At 37.6% G+C, this 17396-nt stretch overlaps 1 protein-coding gene across 12 annotated transcripts in view; it reads right to left on the minus strand.

The window, feature by feature from the left end:
* KCNC2 (potassium voltage-gated channel subfamily C member 2) overlaps positions 1–17396 on the minus strand; it is a 269296-nt gene that overhangs the window by 165291 nt on the left and 86609 nt on the right. For 8 of the 12 annotated variants that reach the window (XR_003533654.1, XM_027679733.1, XM_027679727.1 and 5 more), the window contains exons 3-4: positions 5049–5979; positions 2525–2692 (exon numbers count right to left, since the gene is read on the minus strand). Coding sequence is in view for 11 of the 12 variants with exons in the window: in XM_027679733.1 (XP_027535534.1) it covers positions 2525–2692; positions 5049–5979 (1099 nt within the window). In the remaining variant the exon portion in view is untranslated. Of the gene's footprint in view, positions 1–2524; positions 2693–4423; positions 4723–5048; positions 5980–17396 lie in introns of those variants that run through there. The other 4 variants (XM_027679736.1, XM_027679735.1, XM_027679730.1 and 1 more) reach the window with 3 other exon arrangements.

The following is a 17396-nucleotide window of genomic DNA, read 5'->3' on the forward strand; positions in this document are numbered from 1 at the left end:
AATCATATCTTAGGTTCTCCCCTAACAACAATTAACATATTTCTTACCTACTGAGAACTGCATGCTGTAAAACTATAATTAAAGCAAATGTATAACCTCACGTCTGCTAAAACACTGTGCAATGTTCTCTCCAGATTGCAAGGGCAGACTAGACTGTGATGCTACACAGACTTCTGATACATTTCAGAAATAGCCTCCAGTTTCTGAGTTTCTATCAGTATTTACACAAATTAGAAAGAATCACAGTTGAAAGGGGAATCAAGGGGAAGCACAATGCTAGTATATATATTTAACGCCCCTGTAAACATAAAGCTTATTAAAAAATAAAAAAAAAATCAGGTAGCTTTTTTACATAGAAACTAGGAAAGGAATTTTTAATATTATTTTCCTGCTACTTTTCTAATGATAAAGGGAAAGAACTGATAGAGGATTATGATAAAGATTATAAAGAAAATAGGTACTCCTAAAAATGAAAACCAGATACACAAGATGAATAGAGACAGAAACATGATCCAAAATCACTACTTTTCAGGTATTTTAGTGGATCAGCTCTGAATCAGCATCATTTTAGAGATGGAGATAAGACGTTAATGAAAAAAAGCTCAGAATAAATTATTATTGAACACAATCAAGAACCAACCAAGGAACAAACCACATGAGAAGGATGTACAGAAAGAAAGAAAGAAAGAGAGAAAAAAGAAAGAAAGAGGGGGAAAAAGAAAGTAGTAGACTTGATGTGTGAATTAAATTCAAGTATTCAAACCCACTATTTGAAGATGTTTTCTGATTACACACAAACTTCCCTACTCTGTATAAAATATACTTCAAAGCCAGTGGCTAAAACATTTCAGCCTTGACTAAGATTATCATCAGAGCCAGACAAAGAGCACATTTCTCATCAAAAAACTGTCCATTCTGAACTCAAGCCCCAGTTTTCTAGTAAAAACTATGACATAATTTTCTTTTAAATCTGGATTTACAAATTTAATGTTCTGGTAAAAAATATGTTTTGTTGTTATATAAATATGTCTCTAGGAGCTGATGGGTAACTTTTTTTATTATTTCTGATCTCTTCTAGTTATGGTTACTGCCATAACTTGCTGACTGAAGTCCAGAACCTGATCTTGCAAGATGCCATGGCAATGTGCCTTATCCAGGTGTTCTTGACCTCCTTAAAGACTGGACTCTTACCATTAGAGATACTTTAAATAATCCTAGTTGTTGAGAAGACAGTGTGAAATATATGCTCAGAGGAAAGCGTAGTAAATCTGTGCAAAAACATGTTTGCAACCAAGTTCCATTTAATCTAAACATTATATATAGGAGTCTGTAAAATGCAGGAGCATAAAGACAGTCATACTCTTTATGAATACCATACACATGCAACGCTGGTTGCATATCTGCCTTCACAGGTTTAACCTAGTGAGCTCATGCTTTTGAAGTGCAAAAAGAGCATTTGCAGAACAACCCAAGAGAATTCCTTTAGGGTATATGGCTAGCTGGGATACCTGTGTTTTCTATACACCAAATAAGTTTAAAAAAAAAAAAGCCAGAAAAATCTGAACCAAAAACGTTTGTCCACTGCCCCATGGCAACTTCACTTGAACTGTGAGGTGAATAACTACACATCAGCACTCAGGAATGTGGAATCTGTTAGAATTATACAATTTCAGAAGAATGTAATTTCCCAAGAAACGAAAGCAATTCTTATCTAAGGAAATGGCACGATGACTACTGGCATTGCTGATTTTAGGGCTACGTCCTGATGTTAGTTTTGCAGCCAGCTGTGGTCTGATGGGCTAGCAACACAGTCATGGGAGAGGTACAAATAAGAAACAGGAGTTTTGCAAACTCTGCCTGGGACCCATCCTACTGAACAGGGAGCAATCAGACTTAAAGAGGCTGAATAAGTAGATAGGTATTTTTAGCACCTTGCAAGGTCAAGCATTGTTTACTGTAGTTGAATTCTGGTTGGGATAGGAAGTCACCTTTTAGTATCAGCGGTGTATTGCAAAGAAGAAACATTTTTTGGCATTGTAAGATCAAACTTTTATTCAAAAGAAATCTAAAGAGCATCTCACAATATGCTTTTTTTAAGTCCAGAACAAAAATCTTGCTTACTTCTGACATTTTAAAGTGTATTCAGCTGCAAATTTTACTAAGTTATTAAGAGCAGACCAAAGTTATTACATGACTAATTTGTCTTTTAGAATGACAAATGATATTGAGTGATGAGTTGTTGAATGAGCCAAGTCTAAATTGCAGGCTTTTCCATTAGAGATAACAGACAAATGAAGACACAAGTGAAATGAGGGTCCAACATCAAGCACATTTTTTGAAGACTAAAGGGGATAAGTGTTTCTAAAAGGAAAGCAGGAAAAGAATGACTAGGAGTAAAGAAAAAAAGATACATTGTGAGTACAGTCTTTCCTCTAAGAGCATTGTGCACATCATTTTACTCTGATTGTTTTTCACAAGCACATTGCTGAGTAACCTTTTATGATCTAATGAAAGAAGTTCATACCTTTCCTGATCCCTCCATCAGTAGCACACGTGTAATCACCTGTTGTCAGTAGGAAACATGTTCCCCCTCTTCTGTTTTTGTCTCTTGTACTAGAACGTCTGATGGGAGGGAGCCTTTCACCAGGTGAGAGTGGCTGCTCACTTCCTGCACTGTCTTCACCTGATAACACTGGTTAAAGCACCATGCCCATTTACAGACAATAATGAATGAGGAAATGAGACATCACAAAGAGCTTATGCTGAATGCCAGATATTCCCATCACTCAAAAAATAGTTATAAAATAAATCATTAAAAGAAAACAATTCTGCAATTAATCATTAATCAGTACAAAATGGCAAAATATTTTTGTTTTATTCAAGAACAATGATTTTTCAACTTTCCTGTTCTTCTTCTAAAACTCATATAAGGTTATATTAAACTAACATGAAATAAGAAATAGTCAAATCAAGGCTCAGTTAGTTGCCCACTATGGACTGTAGCTTCAGAGTACAGTCAGCCTTGGATATTTCAAACATGTATTTACTATTTTGGCTATCCTTTTTGCTAAACAAGAGGTCATGTTAGTAATTTTTGCTTATATTATGATGTTTGGCACGTTTTAAAGATAACCCCTCACCCAGGAGGGCTAAATTTTCAACATTTGGCACTATGGGCTGTTTAATAACACACTTAGCTTTCATTTCTTTATATAAAACACTTGCACTGCTTGTCATTATAAGTACCCAATACTAAATGCTGTCTTTGGTTTCTACTTTATTTTGTCAAACAGCAAACTTTGTACCTTTCCTGATTTGTCACTCCCAAAGAACTCTCTTTTAAAATTATCTACTATTTCAAATTCAGTAAAAACATAACTTGAGTTTTACCTTTGCATTTAAATCTGAGCATGTTTTTTTCTGAACTGGGAATGCAAAGGGTGAAATTCAGCCTTGAAGTTTTGCACAAAACTCCTAGTGATTCTAATAGCATTCTCTACCAGAAATAAAGCTACAGTGCATGACGTGAGTGGTGGCACTACTGAAGAGAAAGTTAAGACTTTAAAATGTCTCCTTTTTCCATATTTGCTTTCTCTCTAATTTCAAGGACCATTGTAAATCAAGGACCCCTTGTAAATAAAGCTGCAGACACAAAGAAGTGTCTCTGTTGTGATCACACTGAGCCTTCTCCATTCAGAACACCTTTAGTAGGACCTGATGGCATGAAAAAGCTGTCATCATCAACACTTTAAAGATTTTGTCTCAAAGTGGGTATGAGTCAAAGTACTGTAAAACTAACTATATTTCACTCTCAGTGTGCGTCCTTTCAAGGGTTTCTGTCCTCTTAAATACATTTAGGGTGTTCAAGAAGCTGTGTTAACTTTGTGAACAGTAACTCAGGGAGTGAAACTGAGCTTCTTTGAACATAAATGCTATTCAGTAACAGAGCAACAGACCAAGCAAGGATATTTTTCAGAGACCGATTTTATAGACTCTTCTTTTTAAAAAATAAATTTCAATTACTGAACGACACCAGTCATAGGTGGTTTTGCTCTTATTATTCTTTAGCAGTGTTCCAACAGGAGTCCAATGACTGGTATGTTAGCTTTATAAACAGACTGTGCTTGGCTTAAGAATAAATACACTTAAGAAACAAAAAAAAATATTCTTCCTGCTAAAAAATTTGTTTTAATTATACTGAGAGGTAAAATTTACTCTTTAATTGCAACAGATATGGAATATGGAGCAGTGGCTTGGAGGGGCTGAGGCTGTCATTTGATATGCATTTTCACTGAGATAAGCACAAAATACTCCTTATTCATCATTTGGAACTCTAACAAATAAGGTAATAGAAATCACAAAAATCAACAGTAATAGCGATGATGTTGCTAAGGGCTGTCATTGTCTTTTTTTTTTTACAAACTTTACGTCATCTATGCTATTATCATTTAATTAGTAGTAAATATCATGCAATGTTAACAGATGAAGGAGGTTCTTTTAGCCAGGGAAGCAGAATGCCAAATGGAAAGAAAACTAGAAAGAAAATTTCTTCCTATTTCCTTTGAGTGCTGGGCTTTGGATGTAAAGCACCTGCTCCTTTTAAATGACTGCTTCTTTGTAGGATCTTGCTTAACAGGCCACGATGTGGCACAGGCAAAGCTGACACAAGAGACAGACACTGAGGCAAAACACCATGGAGTCCAACAGGGTGGGACACGGTGGCTGCTCAAATAGTCACAGTCATGCAGAAAAACAAGAAACATCCATACGACGCAACAAACAACAGGCAAAAGAAAAGGTTGATATCATCAGCAGGAAAGCATTCTCAACAGAGCAAGCAAAACTGTATAGACCAGCTACATAGAGGTTTGGGAACATCACTATACCTACTTTGTCCTCTATGAGACTGACACACGCAAACGTTGGAGGGGAGAAGGGTGGGAGCTACGTCTTCTCCGGGCAGAAAGGCTGGCTGCTTTCTGACTCCTACCAAACATACCGGTCTATAAAGTGTTTTCAGAGGACATGCATTTCCACCGGGGTCCTACCTGATGATCTGTTGTGCTCCATCAGCTGGTTGTCCTTGCCCAGGCAGATGTCACCCTGTGTGCTATTGCAGGCCATGTTCAAGTCTGTCTTGCAGAAGGTGGGTGAGCTGGCTTGAGGAGCAGGAGGGATGTGCTTCTTCCGCTTCCTCGGCAGTTTCTGCTTTGCCATGGCCAGGGAGTAGTACATCCCAAAATTGTTAACTATCACAGGCACAGGCATGGCTATGGTGAGCACCCCTGCCAATGCACACAGGGCTCCCACCAGCATGCCTGACCAAGTCCGTGGATACATATCCCCATATCCCAAGGTGGTCATGGTGACGACGGCCCACCAGAAGCCAATAGGGATATTTTTGAACTGTGTGTGTTCACTTGCTGATGGGTCATTAGGCTGGGCTCCTACCCGCTCTGCGTAGTAGATCATCGTGGCAAATATCAAAACACCAAGTGCCAGGAATATTATCAGCAGCAGAAATTCATTGGTGCTGGCTCGCAGCGTATGGCCCAGCACCCTGAGGCCCACAAAGTGCCGGGTGAGCTTGAAGATCCGCAGGATCCTAACAAACCTTACCACCCTGAGGAAACCAAGCACGTCCTTAGCAGCTTTGGAGGAGAGCCCGCTCAGGCCCACTTCTAGATAAAAGGGCAGGATTGCCACAAAGTCGATGATATTCAAGAGGTTTTTGATGAATTCAAGTTTGTTGGGGGAAAAAACAACACGTACTAAAAATTCAAATGTAAACCATACCACGCAGACTCCTTCCACGTATGTCAGGGCAGGATCTGTCTCAATCTCATACTGTAGCACAGTTTCTGTCCCATTGACGACCTGCTCAGTTTTATTTATAATAGTATTGAAAGCCTCATGTGTTTCCAGGCAGAAGGTTGTGATTGAAACTAGGATGAAGAATAAAGAGGCAAAAGCAATGAACTGAAACAAAAAGAGATAAAAGAGACATCAGAACCACACAGCTCTTCACATCAATACTAACAATACCAGCGTTTATTATAAAACTTTTACTTATTCATCCCCAAATGACTGACAAACTCATATGCATAAAAATTTACATCTAGGCCAGAGGAGAGCAGCAGACAGCTCTCACACACAGGCCAGGAGTCTGGGAGCAGGAAAAGTCTTCGTGATGGACACCAAGACAAGATGCAACTCATTAAGAAAGTGGCAACAAATTCTTTAATCTGTTCTAAATTATCTGAATTCCATTCAGTTGTCAGGGTACCTCATAAACAGCCCCCATACACACCAACCACAGCAATATTTAAGGATATCCACCTCTCACACAGTGGAAAATGGGGCCAACCCTAATGGTCTTGAAATTATGGTTCAAAATTCACACCCATTCTGAAGGGCACCTCATAGGGACCAAGAAGTAGATCCAAACTCTGAGTTTCATTTGGATTTTCAATGATACACAAATACAGGATATTTACTGATAAAAAACGCCTTCTGTGTTACAGATAGAGCTGGTTGCACAGCCTGTTACATTTGCAATGCTCCATCACTCATCCTCTTAGGAAGCGCTAAAAGCAAACCTAGCAGAACCTCACACTGTGGTGGCAGAGGTATGACAGGGTGTTAGGATATACAATCCTGCTCACAAAGTTACAAACCCAAGACAATCCGAACAAAAAGGGAAATACACATTCAGTTCCAGTAGAGGCACGTGAATTAATAAAATAACGTGGAGACAGCTATTACAGAGTATTTTTTAAGACTTAAAAAACATACACTGCTTGATCTTCAACTCAGTCATCACAGTCAAATACTGAAGAAAAGAGAACATCCAGGACAGGATCTCAAAAATTAACAATGAGGCAAACAGCTAGAGGCGGAGATAGATTTTCTTATAACGAGTAAAACACACAAATGAAAAGGTGATTTGAAGTCGGTTGTTCCTTTGCTACAATGGTTAATTTCTTTGCAGTGACATTACATTACCATCATATTATTTAGCGCTCTAACTGCAATGATGTGGTACCTCAGTAGATGATGTATTTAAATCCTTCCCTGAGCCAGGGCTTATAACATGTTATCAATATGTTTGTTATTTTGAATTTTCATCTTAACAGACATTTTATAGTCAATATTATCCTGGAAAAAAAAGCCCTCTGAAGACCTGAAGATTTTTGAAGGCAAAAGGAGCCCAAAGACACAAAAAGATGCCTAAACTGGTTTTTAAAAATATCTAGTGCCTATATGCTACCACACCAAAATCTTGAACCTTGTTGGAAAAAATCTAGTTACAAGGCAGACAGAACAACAGCCATAAGCAGGAATGCCTCTGTTCTGTCACTTTAGTCCAAGATACAACATTGTGGCAAAACTGATTTTGTGTACTTTGTGTATGAATCACTTAATTCAGTATTAGCACTCAGATTTAGTGTTATGTGCCACAGGAGCTCATTTGGGTTGGTACAATACTGAATAGTTGCATTTTTCTAACACAGAACATTGGTTAGACAACAAAATGTTGTGTCTACAAGCAGTAGAGAGAATAGCTTTTATTCTGGGAAACAAGTTTAAATTTGCAACGCAGGCCTGGCAAATTTATTACATTCAGACTTACAAGATGCATCTACCAAAAATCCCATACATCTACCTATATCAGAGATTTGCAGCTTATTTATGGCTTCCTTTCCTCAATCAGTGAAAAAAATTACACCATGCCCTACAATTATAAACACAGTAAATCTGTTATCTTTTTAAAAAGACTGACTCAGGGACTGAACTGAACACTTATCATCTGAACTTCTAGCCACAAGCTAAGCAAACAATCTTACCCTATTCGATTTTTACTGAACAGGCTTTTCTGGCTTTGCCTTAACTACAAAATTGCTTCATGTTCATAGCTCACAGCACCTGACAACAACACACACAGAAAAAGGCTCAGTCTTGTGTGAGACAACTAGAGTCAGCAAATACGACAAGATTTATATAACCTAAGTGAATTAATCTCAGCAGATCTTTCCAAAATCTCTCCGTAAGATGGATAGAGAATTTATCAGACTCTAAGCCACTGGTGAGCTAAGAATGACCCTTGGGTGGCCCCTAGAGCATCCTCCAGAATCCTTCAACACAGTCAAGGATGGAAAAAGCAAACAAATCTGTGGAGGCTAAGAATTACTGAAGCTAAGTCAGCACTGTAGTTTACAATTTGGGAGGTAACTTTTGACAGATAAAATATTGGGCAACCTCTTCAACAGCAACACACTGGTGACTTTAGACAACCCTTAACATTTTTTTGCCTGAAAATAAAACTACATTCAGCTTAGCCAAAGTAAAATTTACCAACAACTATATAATTTTCCAACAACTAGATATTATAAGGATTAACTGTGCATTCAACAGTGCAGTGAATCTAACAGGATGTAAATAAGTAGCACTGGTTTCTGTATTTCAGAAAGAAGAGTCCATTCTGGTTCAGAACCTTTCTAAAGAAGATGCCAAATACCAAGAGATTAACTACAGGCAGAAGTGCCTAACAAGCTATTTATTACTGTTTTGCTTAAGATTGACACTGTGAAAGGCCACAGTGCACTTGGCACTCAGCACTTGGCAAAGCACATTGAAATTTTCAGCTGTGCACCTACATTCAGTGTTTTATGATCCCTAAAGGAAAAAGACAATTCAGTCATGTCCCAAATCCTCTGAGTATTTTACTCCATTATCCTAAAGACAGTCATCTTCCAGAGGTTAGAACAAAGACAAGGCAATCTGGTGACAGACTTTTGATAATCCTGCAATAACCATTCATAGAAATGTAAAACAACGAGATGTACACATTTTGCCATGCATATGCATGGCATCACTGATTTTGAGCAAAGACACCCATTCCTTTTATCTCTTGTTGCGTTTGGTTTTATATTGTCAACTCCTTGGATCAGAACAGAGCCTGCATAGCAACTAGCATGATGAAACCTCAGACACAAAAGACCTACAATGTTATTGCAATAATCTGAGGGTCAGAGAACGTGCAAGAAGAAAACGCAATTATCAATGCAAGACGGAACATTTTATCAGTCAAACAAAAAATTCTTAGGGGTTTACTTTACATTAACAAAGATTATTCCTTAGTATTACATTATGCAATACCAGGCAACGTGTTGAAAAGACTCTACCATATTTTTCACAAACATCTGTAATGACAGAAATGAAATGAAGTCATGTGCTATCCTCACTTTATGCTTTCCTTCTCCTTTATCCTAATTCCAGCTCCTCTAAGGTTATGAACCTCTAAAAATACATCCATTTTTGTTCATGTGGGCAAGCACCACCTTTCAGACATAGTAAGTACAGATCTTCACTCCCAGATTCTCTGGTGGACGTGAGCAACAAGTTCTATTCCTCAGTCCTGCAATAGTCCCTCAGTCCACAATTATTGGTGTATCATACCCAACTTTTTGTTTGTTTCCTTTTTATTTTATGAAGCACAAAAATCTAAAAGGAGTTAATAATTATTTCAGAAAGGTTACAACTAGAGACAATTTCCTGCTTGAATCATTAGTACCTTTCACAGTGAGTTCTGAAAACTTAGGTTTTGACTAGCTGCAAAACAAGTTCAGCCTTGGTGTACAGCAAAAGAGTTTATTTACTCCATTTTTTAAATGAAAGACTGCAGCCCAAGCACATGGCTTGAAACTCTTCAGAAAAAAAGGTGGAGAAAAATTTTCAAATAAGATCCAAATAATCATGATCCTTTTTTCATTTCTTAAAAGTTGTTTGTTTGGGTTTTTTAATAGTTGTTTCTCGTTTATTTCAATCGATGAGACAAAATAATCTTTCTTCATTTAAGTTTTCTTTTTTACCCCCTGAGGGACAACAGTTTTCTAAGCCACAGAATAGTTGTAGACACACTCTGGGTCACGTTTTCAAAACTGAAATTAACACAACTTGAATTAATAAAAATTTCAGTACTTTTTGCCACAAAAGAGCAGTTAAAAGTTACAAAAATGTTCAGTATGTAATACACAGCATGCAGAACATTCCTCATTAAGCAGTTAAAGCTCTCAGTAGGCTGCTGATTCCCTGTGCTCACAGTTTGAAGGCAGTGTGTACCCTATTTTGTTCTTGTGTGTCAGCATCGTGTTTCAGACATTGGTAGAGATTCCGTCTCCCAGTTTGTCTAGTTGTTGGGATCACCAGTCAAGCTCTGTTGCTAAATTCTACTAATGTTCACAGTAAGTGGATTAATCATCTACAACTTGATTTTAATGAAGTACATAAATCTAAAGTGAATGTGAGATGCCTGCAGATAATTTGTTGGAAGCAGAAAACTTTATGGTTCCTACTTCAAATTCAGTGTCTCATGGAGAACTGAGCAGGTCAGAGTTTAAAGCAATTTCAAAATTGACAACCAATTCTAGAACAGAAAACTGAGCAGTGTGTGGATTAGCAGGATTTCTAGGAGTCCAAAGTTCATGTTTTACCTTGCACATAGCTCCCTAAATGTCTTTAAAAAACTAATGTCACTAAAAATTGTGGCTGCAAATGACCTGACAACAGTGTCATAGGCCATGCCTGGATTTAGCAGTAAGAAAAGCCACCTGGTTAGTGGATACTGTGGCTCACATCTAACCCACATGCCCAAGTTTCCTTTCCAAGCAAACCCAGACATGGGACTAGTTGCACAACTTGCCTTTGTCAGGGCATGGAGCCAGGGCCTTACTGCAGTCATGCTAAGGCTTAACAGCTTTAGATACAGCCCAGGCAAAACAGCAGAGCTAGAAATTGATCCTCACACTCAGGTGTATTATAGATATTCCTAAAATCAGACTCATACAACTCCATATTTAAAATATGCTTCATCCGTCCATCTCACACCCTTAAGACAGGCTATTTCCACACATTATTTAGTATTCCAATGCTCATCACAGTCAGTGAAGAGGTTAATGCACAGCAAAGTGTTAGTTACACTTTCTTATTGTTTCACATTTAAGTTTTGAATACAAACTCTCACAATATTTCAGTGTTTTCCCAGAAAAAGTATGTATCCTGTCTATATACAACTTGTTCTGGGGTTGGATCTCAACACCTCCTCCTTCAACTCCCTTCACTGTGTAATGTATATTTCCTAATGTGAGCATTCAACAGCAGCTTATAAGGTTCATTTAGTTTATTTGAGTTTCATCCCAGGACACAGAAGTCTTGCCCTTGATACACCTGACAGCAGAAAAAGAAAACAACTGAATATTTAATAAGCCCTTGGAAATAAAACATTTAATATTCTCTAATGCAGGTACAGAATTGCCTTTAAAGAAAAAGATTATGATGTTGCTTTAAACAAATATCTTTGCAGGCACATTTTGAGATTGATACATCCGTGCTGCTAGAATTTAAAACAATTTTTAGAAATCAATACTCCCCACCACACTTGTGGACTAAAAATACAAGAACAGAGCATCGCAGAAAAGAGACCATGGGGGTTTTTTTCTTAAAGAAACTAGCTTTGAGAACTTGCTCGCTATTATAACCAAAATCCTGCTTCCATTAAAAAAGATAAGAGTTTACTGAACGACTTAACTTTTCCTGACCAAAACAAAAGTGGAGGAGTTTCCAGTCAGGAGTTCCTTGCTTTCCCACCAGATCATTCATGCTAAGCAGAACTCTCGAAACGGTACTTTTTCTGTAGGATAACAGACTACTTAAAAGGAAAGTAGTATTTTTTTTAATACCATACTCACTTTGAAAAGAAAAAAAAAAATCCATACTTTAAAGATTTAAAAGTTATTTCCAATGATGTCTGTTCACATTTGTTAAAGCCTCATCTTTTCATAATTCAGAATGTGATACAAATTATTTGAAATAATAACTGATTCAGTTTCTTCCTCTTACTAACCCTCTGACCACAAAAAGTAAGCTGATTATGCATTAAACACATCCAATCTCATTGACTGCAAGAATTTAGTCATATAAACTGTATTTTACATGTTTTCTGCACATGTACTTTAAGACTCATTGACCAACAGTACTTCTTAGAATAAATCAGTTAAAAGTGGTTACACCAAAAACTATATATTCCCATCACAAATGTTATAAGCTGATATTGATTTTTTTCTCTCTCAAGGAAAGAAAAGTCTTTGTTTCTGTAAATCTTCCATATATTTGTCCCATAATATTCTCCAGAGGCCTTTTTTATTCTTACAGGAATTCCAGCTGCCAGTTGCTTTATGAAATCCCCCTAGTTCTGCATGGAGACTGAGTGAGACCCAGTCAAACAAGGAACAAAGCCAAAATCACATACTGTTTCCAATTACTCCCAACTAACTTGCAATGCTGACTTTTTAATCTAGTTTTATAGTTGCTTAGTCATATAAAACCAAAGTCTTAAAAAATCCACAAAAATTCCAATAAATTTGCGGAATTTGAGCATTCAACGAAAATATGACTCAACTATGAATGTTACTTAAGAAGAAAAAAACCCTGCATTTGTAAAGTACATGGCATGCTTCACTCAAAGTAGCAACTAACATTGTAATGAAATAACGGAATTAAATACCACTTCCAGCTTTCAAGAGAGTTGTCTCTACATTTAGATTTGACAGATTGTCCTTGTTTCTGATTTTACCACGATGGATTTTTTTCCCTAAGTTAAATTCCATCTGGCTATCAGGAGACTGCTAAAATCATAATATGATTTCAGAATGAGCTCTTGTGATGAACTTAACTCTCTGTATATTTTAATGTTCTGTGTGGTAGAATGTGAATATTAATGTGTATTTTACCTAACCCAAATATCTCACCAAACATATCATCAGTGTCTTCACGGCTCTATTTCTCAGATTTGCTATTTTTCCCTAGATATAAGCTCCTTTTGGGAAATTATCATACCACATACAAAAAAAAAAAAAAAAGGAAAAGTCACGCATGTTTTTATGGTATGACGCATTTTCAGTGCACTGTATCTGGATATATTTAGCAAGAAAACAAATACCATCAGTAGCTACTAACCAAACCACTGGCATTTAAAATATAAACAGAAGGCAAATATACCATCAGTTTACTTCATCACTCACAAATCATAATCTCTCACATTATCACTCTCCAAAGATTAAGGAATGGATACAGACATAGCATTTTAATAAATTGTCAAGGAACAAACAAAAACACGATACATGAAGTATCAGGCACTAAGACCAATTTAATGTCTCTAAAAATCTGTAACTCATCTCAGGTGGAATGTCAGCATTAAAGTGGTATTTAATGTCTACCTAGAGATTTAACAGCCCAATGTTAGCATCCAAATCTTGAAACTCTGGCCATTATAATTTCTCAACCAACACCAAGGCACAGTTAGTACAGTTACCCCAATATTTTTGTTTTCATCCTATGAAAGATGTCTACTCTTTTCAAATCCACACTACAGTTCTTCCTAATTTGTACTCTCTCATGCTAACAATATTTGGCATTCAATTTAGTGGTTAGCATACTGCTGTTACAATTCTATGCACAGTCATAACTGAAAGAAAAAAATCTGTATGTCAATACCCTTTTACTGATATACTGTTAAGAACAGCCTATAGCTAATATCCTATGTGTAGATTTATAGTGCAGTAGTATTTACAGCTGAGAGTGACTACCATCTGTATGTAGTAGTAAGAACACCAATGTTTTTTTGCTTGCTCATTCTTTTCCCATTTGTTATAGTTTTACAAAGCAGTTGTCTTTCATTACCAGCTGGAGCACAAATAAAAAGGTTATTAATGCCACCTTTCTTATTCAGAAATCGAGGTCCAAAATTAACTCACTCCAACTAAGCTGTTCAGTAAATCAGCAGTCTAAAAGCAGCTTGACCCAAATACATATCTGACTCTGATGCCTAAAGATTTTTAGCTTTTTGTAGATTTTAATATAGCTGTATAATTTTCTTTCACTTTAGACAGATACTAAAACCCTTTCTCACTGTTTGTGCTACATTCCTGAATTTCTGTTAAACAGTCTTTTGAAGGAAAGACATTTTAGCAAGGACATCCTGTTTGGGATGTACATCTGGACCGGAATAATAAGATATATTGTGGTTAAAACAAGATAGAGGGCCCAGAACCCTTAGAAAGGCTCCAACGCGGCAGTTCTGAGAGTGGTACCAGGGGCGAAAATGGTTTTTGGGTTGGATGTACACACTAGATATAGTAATCAGTTAAAGTTATAAAAAGTGTGAGAATTCTGTGTGTGTGTGTGTGTGTGTGTGTGTGCGCGCGCCTATGTACTCCGTGCACCTGAAAGCTTTCATTAAAGAACTGCTCTATACCTTATCTATATTAATATTGTTTGGAGAGTTTTTTCTTCCATTTAACATATCAACTCAACAAATCTTAGTCACATGTACATTTTAAAGCAAATCATAAAGAAAACCAGATTTACAAATCATGCTGCATTTTAATTGCATTTAATTGCTATATATCTTCCCAAAGAATTCAAAACTGATTTACAAAGCTACCCTAATTTAGACACATTCTCCTGCTCAGCAACTGGAAAGAAGACTTGACAATGCATTTCAGTGGTGGGACCACACCTCACACAGTGGGAGTCCCAGGGACAGGACTGATCTGCTGCCGAGGACATCCCCTTGTACTCCATCCCTGACTGCCTCCCATCCAAAACGATTACTAATTTCCTAAATGTCCAGTGTTGATTCCTACTAGGCATATCAAAATCATCTGACTTTTTTGTTCCACACAGCAGCTAAGTTAAACATGTCATACTGACTCACAACATACATCCCACTGCATGCTTTTGCCTCTAGAACACTCAGCAGAATTGCTTGAACAGCAATTATGCTGCCTCCAGAAGCCTCCTTTTCTATCCACTTGAATTTACGAAGCTTGTTTCACTTGTGATTTTTCTGAGCTGTGATATTGCAGCAATGTTTTCGGTTTAACAGCCAACTGTGTGCATTTTTTTAACTAGACTTGGCATTTTTATTCTAGCAATCATTTTTTTAAAAAGGCATCAGCAAGGCTCACTTTGCCCTTGCCCTGTTGAAAAGGTCTGCATGACTATGTGGCTGATAAACAAACCACTGCCACTCATTCATTAAACACTGCTATAAATCAAACAGGCAAAATATTTCTAGCAGCTGCAAAAATGCAATGGATGTTTTTCCTAGAGTCAAAGCAAAGGTGAGAAAAAGAGGAATTTGCAGCCTGTACTCTGAGTCTGGTATTAGACACGCAGAGGTGTCTTATTTCTAAAAGAGCATATTCCACAATGAAGCTAAAATTCTCTGAAGGGAAGAAGGAGGCAGATTTTGAAGTACCCATTTCAGACAATCCCAAATTGACATACTGAGTCGAATTAGCCTCTCTGTTTTGTTGCCCTTCTCTGGTCTACCTACTGTTAACATCATTACAGCAGAGATGACGCTTTAGGACCTGGCAACCTGAAATACTACACAGGCAGTATTTTTTTTTCTGCACTTGATTTATCATGAGAAGGTTTCGTTTGGCTCAATGGGTCAAAACTGGAAAAAAATCTTCAGCATAATACTATTTATTATTAATAGACTTTCACAGCCATGCAGGCAAATGGAGAGAGACATTCTTAAGACAAATTAATGAAAATTCTATTATAATGTAGTTTGCTTAGTACATAAATCTCATGTCCATTAAAATTACAGAAACATTTTCATCCCTGTCATCTCCATCTCACTTAAGCACTCAGGCTCATTTATGTCTACTTTTTCTCTCACTGAAAACAAGTCGGATGGCCTAATTTAAAATTACACTTGGGTGAATTTAGAAGAGATTTTGATGCTTGACGTCCATTAAGATTTGTCACAGAGCCCATCTTACCTTTCACCAGAGAAGCCTTATAACCAACCCATGTAACCTCCTCTTTTTGCCATCCCAAAGCTAATCAAAACATCCTGGAATTATTTGCAAGTTTTCCAGACCTGTGTCTTTCCTGTACAACACAACAGGACTTCTACTGCAAGTGCTGAAATGAAAATTACTAAGCTACTTCTTAAAACCTGAAGGGACAGAGCCATTTCCAAGATACAAGTGTATGCAGAGCCCTCAAACAGCTGATTACCAGGTCTGTTTTGACTGGAAGCCCTTTCTTCCATACAGTATTTAAGCAGCATTGGTTTAATTTTAATACGTACACCACAGTAATAAAATAGAGGTGGTATTAACTAGTACCTTTGTTTCATGATTGCAAAATAGTTACATGAAAGCAGAAACATAATGAATAGAATACCTAGACTGCGGCATTGCCTAACCCTTAGTCACTGGGTATGGTAGTCTTAATGATGAGCTTCCAATGGAGAACGTTTTGTGGAGTAATCTAGATTACTCCACAAAGCAAGTGATGAACACAGAAATTTCAGCCTCTGGCTTTTCCAGAAACTGTCACAGTTGTAATCCCATAGACAAAAGTCCTCTGTCATTTGTGCTAGCGGGGAAGCCAAGAGCAGGGGTAATTTAACTAACTCGTGGCAGAGCACACAGTGCCAAGACTTGGCAGTCTCAAACTCCCTGGTTCTGAGTTGAAAATACTCTAGGTAGTACAGATTTTTTTTTCCCTAGGTGTCCATAGTTTGCTTCTCTCTGCATTTCCAATTTCAGTGTGTCCCTGCCCTGGTACTCTCTCCGCTGTCCTTCATTCCCTTTCTCAGCCCCAGTTCTGCTCCTCAAGTTTACTGTTGGATCCTAGACTTTCTTCCTCTCTTCTTCTGAGCAACCCGTTCTTACCTTATTTGTATATCCATGTCCTATATCTCAAACCATGTTTTATTTTCATTTGCAGCTCTCTTTGAAGAGCTGATGCACCCCCGCTCTTCCAGGGTCCTCCTCCAGCCTCAGCCTTCGTTTCACATGGTACCCTAGCTATTCATCCCAGGTGGTCTGCTCAGGCAACCTGTTTATCTCTTACTCTCATCTCTGTATATTTCTACCTCCCTACGCATTTCTGGACCTCCAAACCCTTCTTCTTTGACATAAACCACAACCACCTTCCTGTTTTACATCTCCAAAAGCAACTTCATCTTCCTTCTGCTCCAGTGCTGATACCACTCCATGATACCCTGGTCCAGCCACTCACTTAAGTATCTTTTCAGCTCCTCTCACAACCTCATCAGGATTTTTATGCCAGTGTACACTCCCTGTGCAGTTTCTGTGACTTTTATATTTGTATCTAAAGTGCACATGTGCCTGTAAACTCATCTGCCTTTTCCAACCGAATTACTAGCCTGATGAAAGATATTATTTCTTCTTCCAAACCTGGCCTCATTTTGAGACTGAAGGCTTCCTCTCCTCCATCAACTAGATTCCACAAAAAATGGAAGGGAGCGTAGGATAAATCTACTATCTAATAAAATGAAAACAGTTCTT

This window comes from Neopelma chrysocephalum, unplaced genomic scaffold (assembly GCF_003984885.1).
Source record: "Neopelma chrysocephalum unplaced genomic scaffold, ASM398488v2 Primary Assembly neopelma1_59, whole genome shotgun sequence".
NCBI lineage: Eukaryota > Metazoa > Chordata > Aves > Passeriformes > Pipridae > Neopelma > Neopelma chrysocephalum.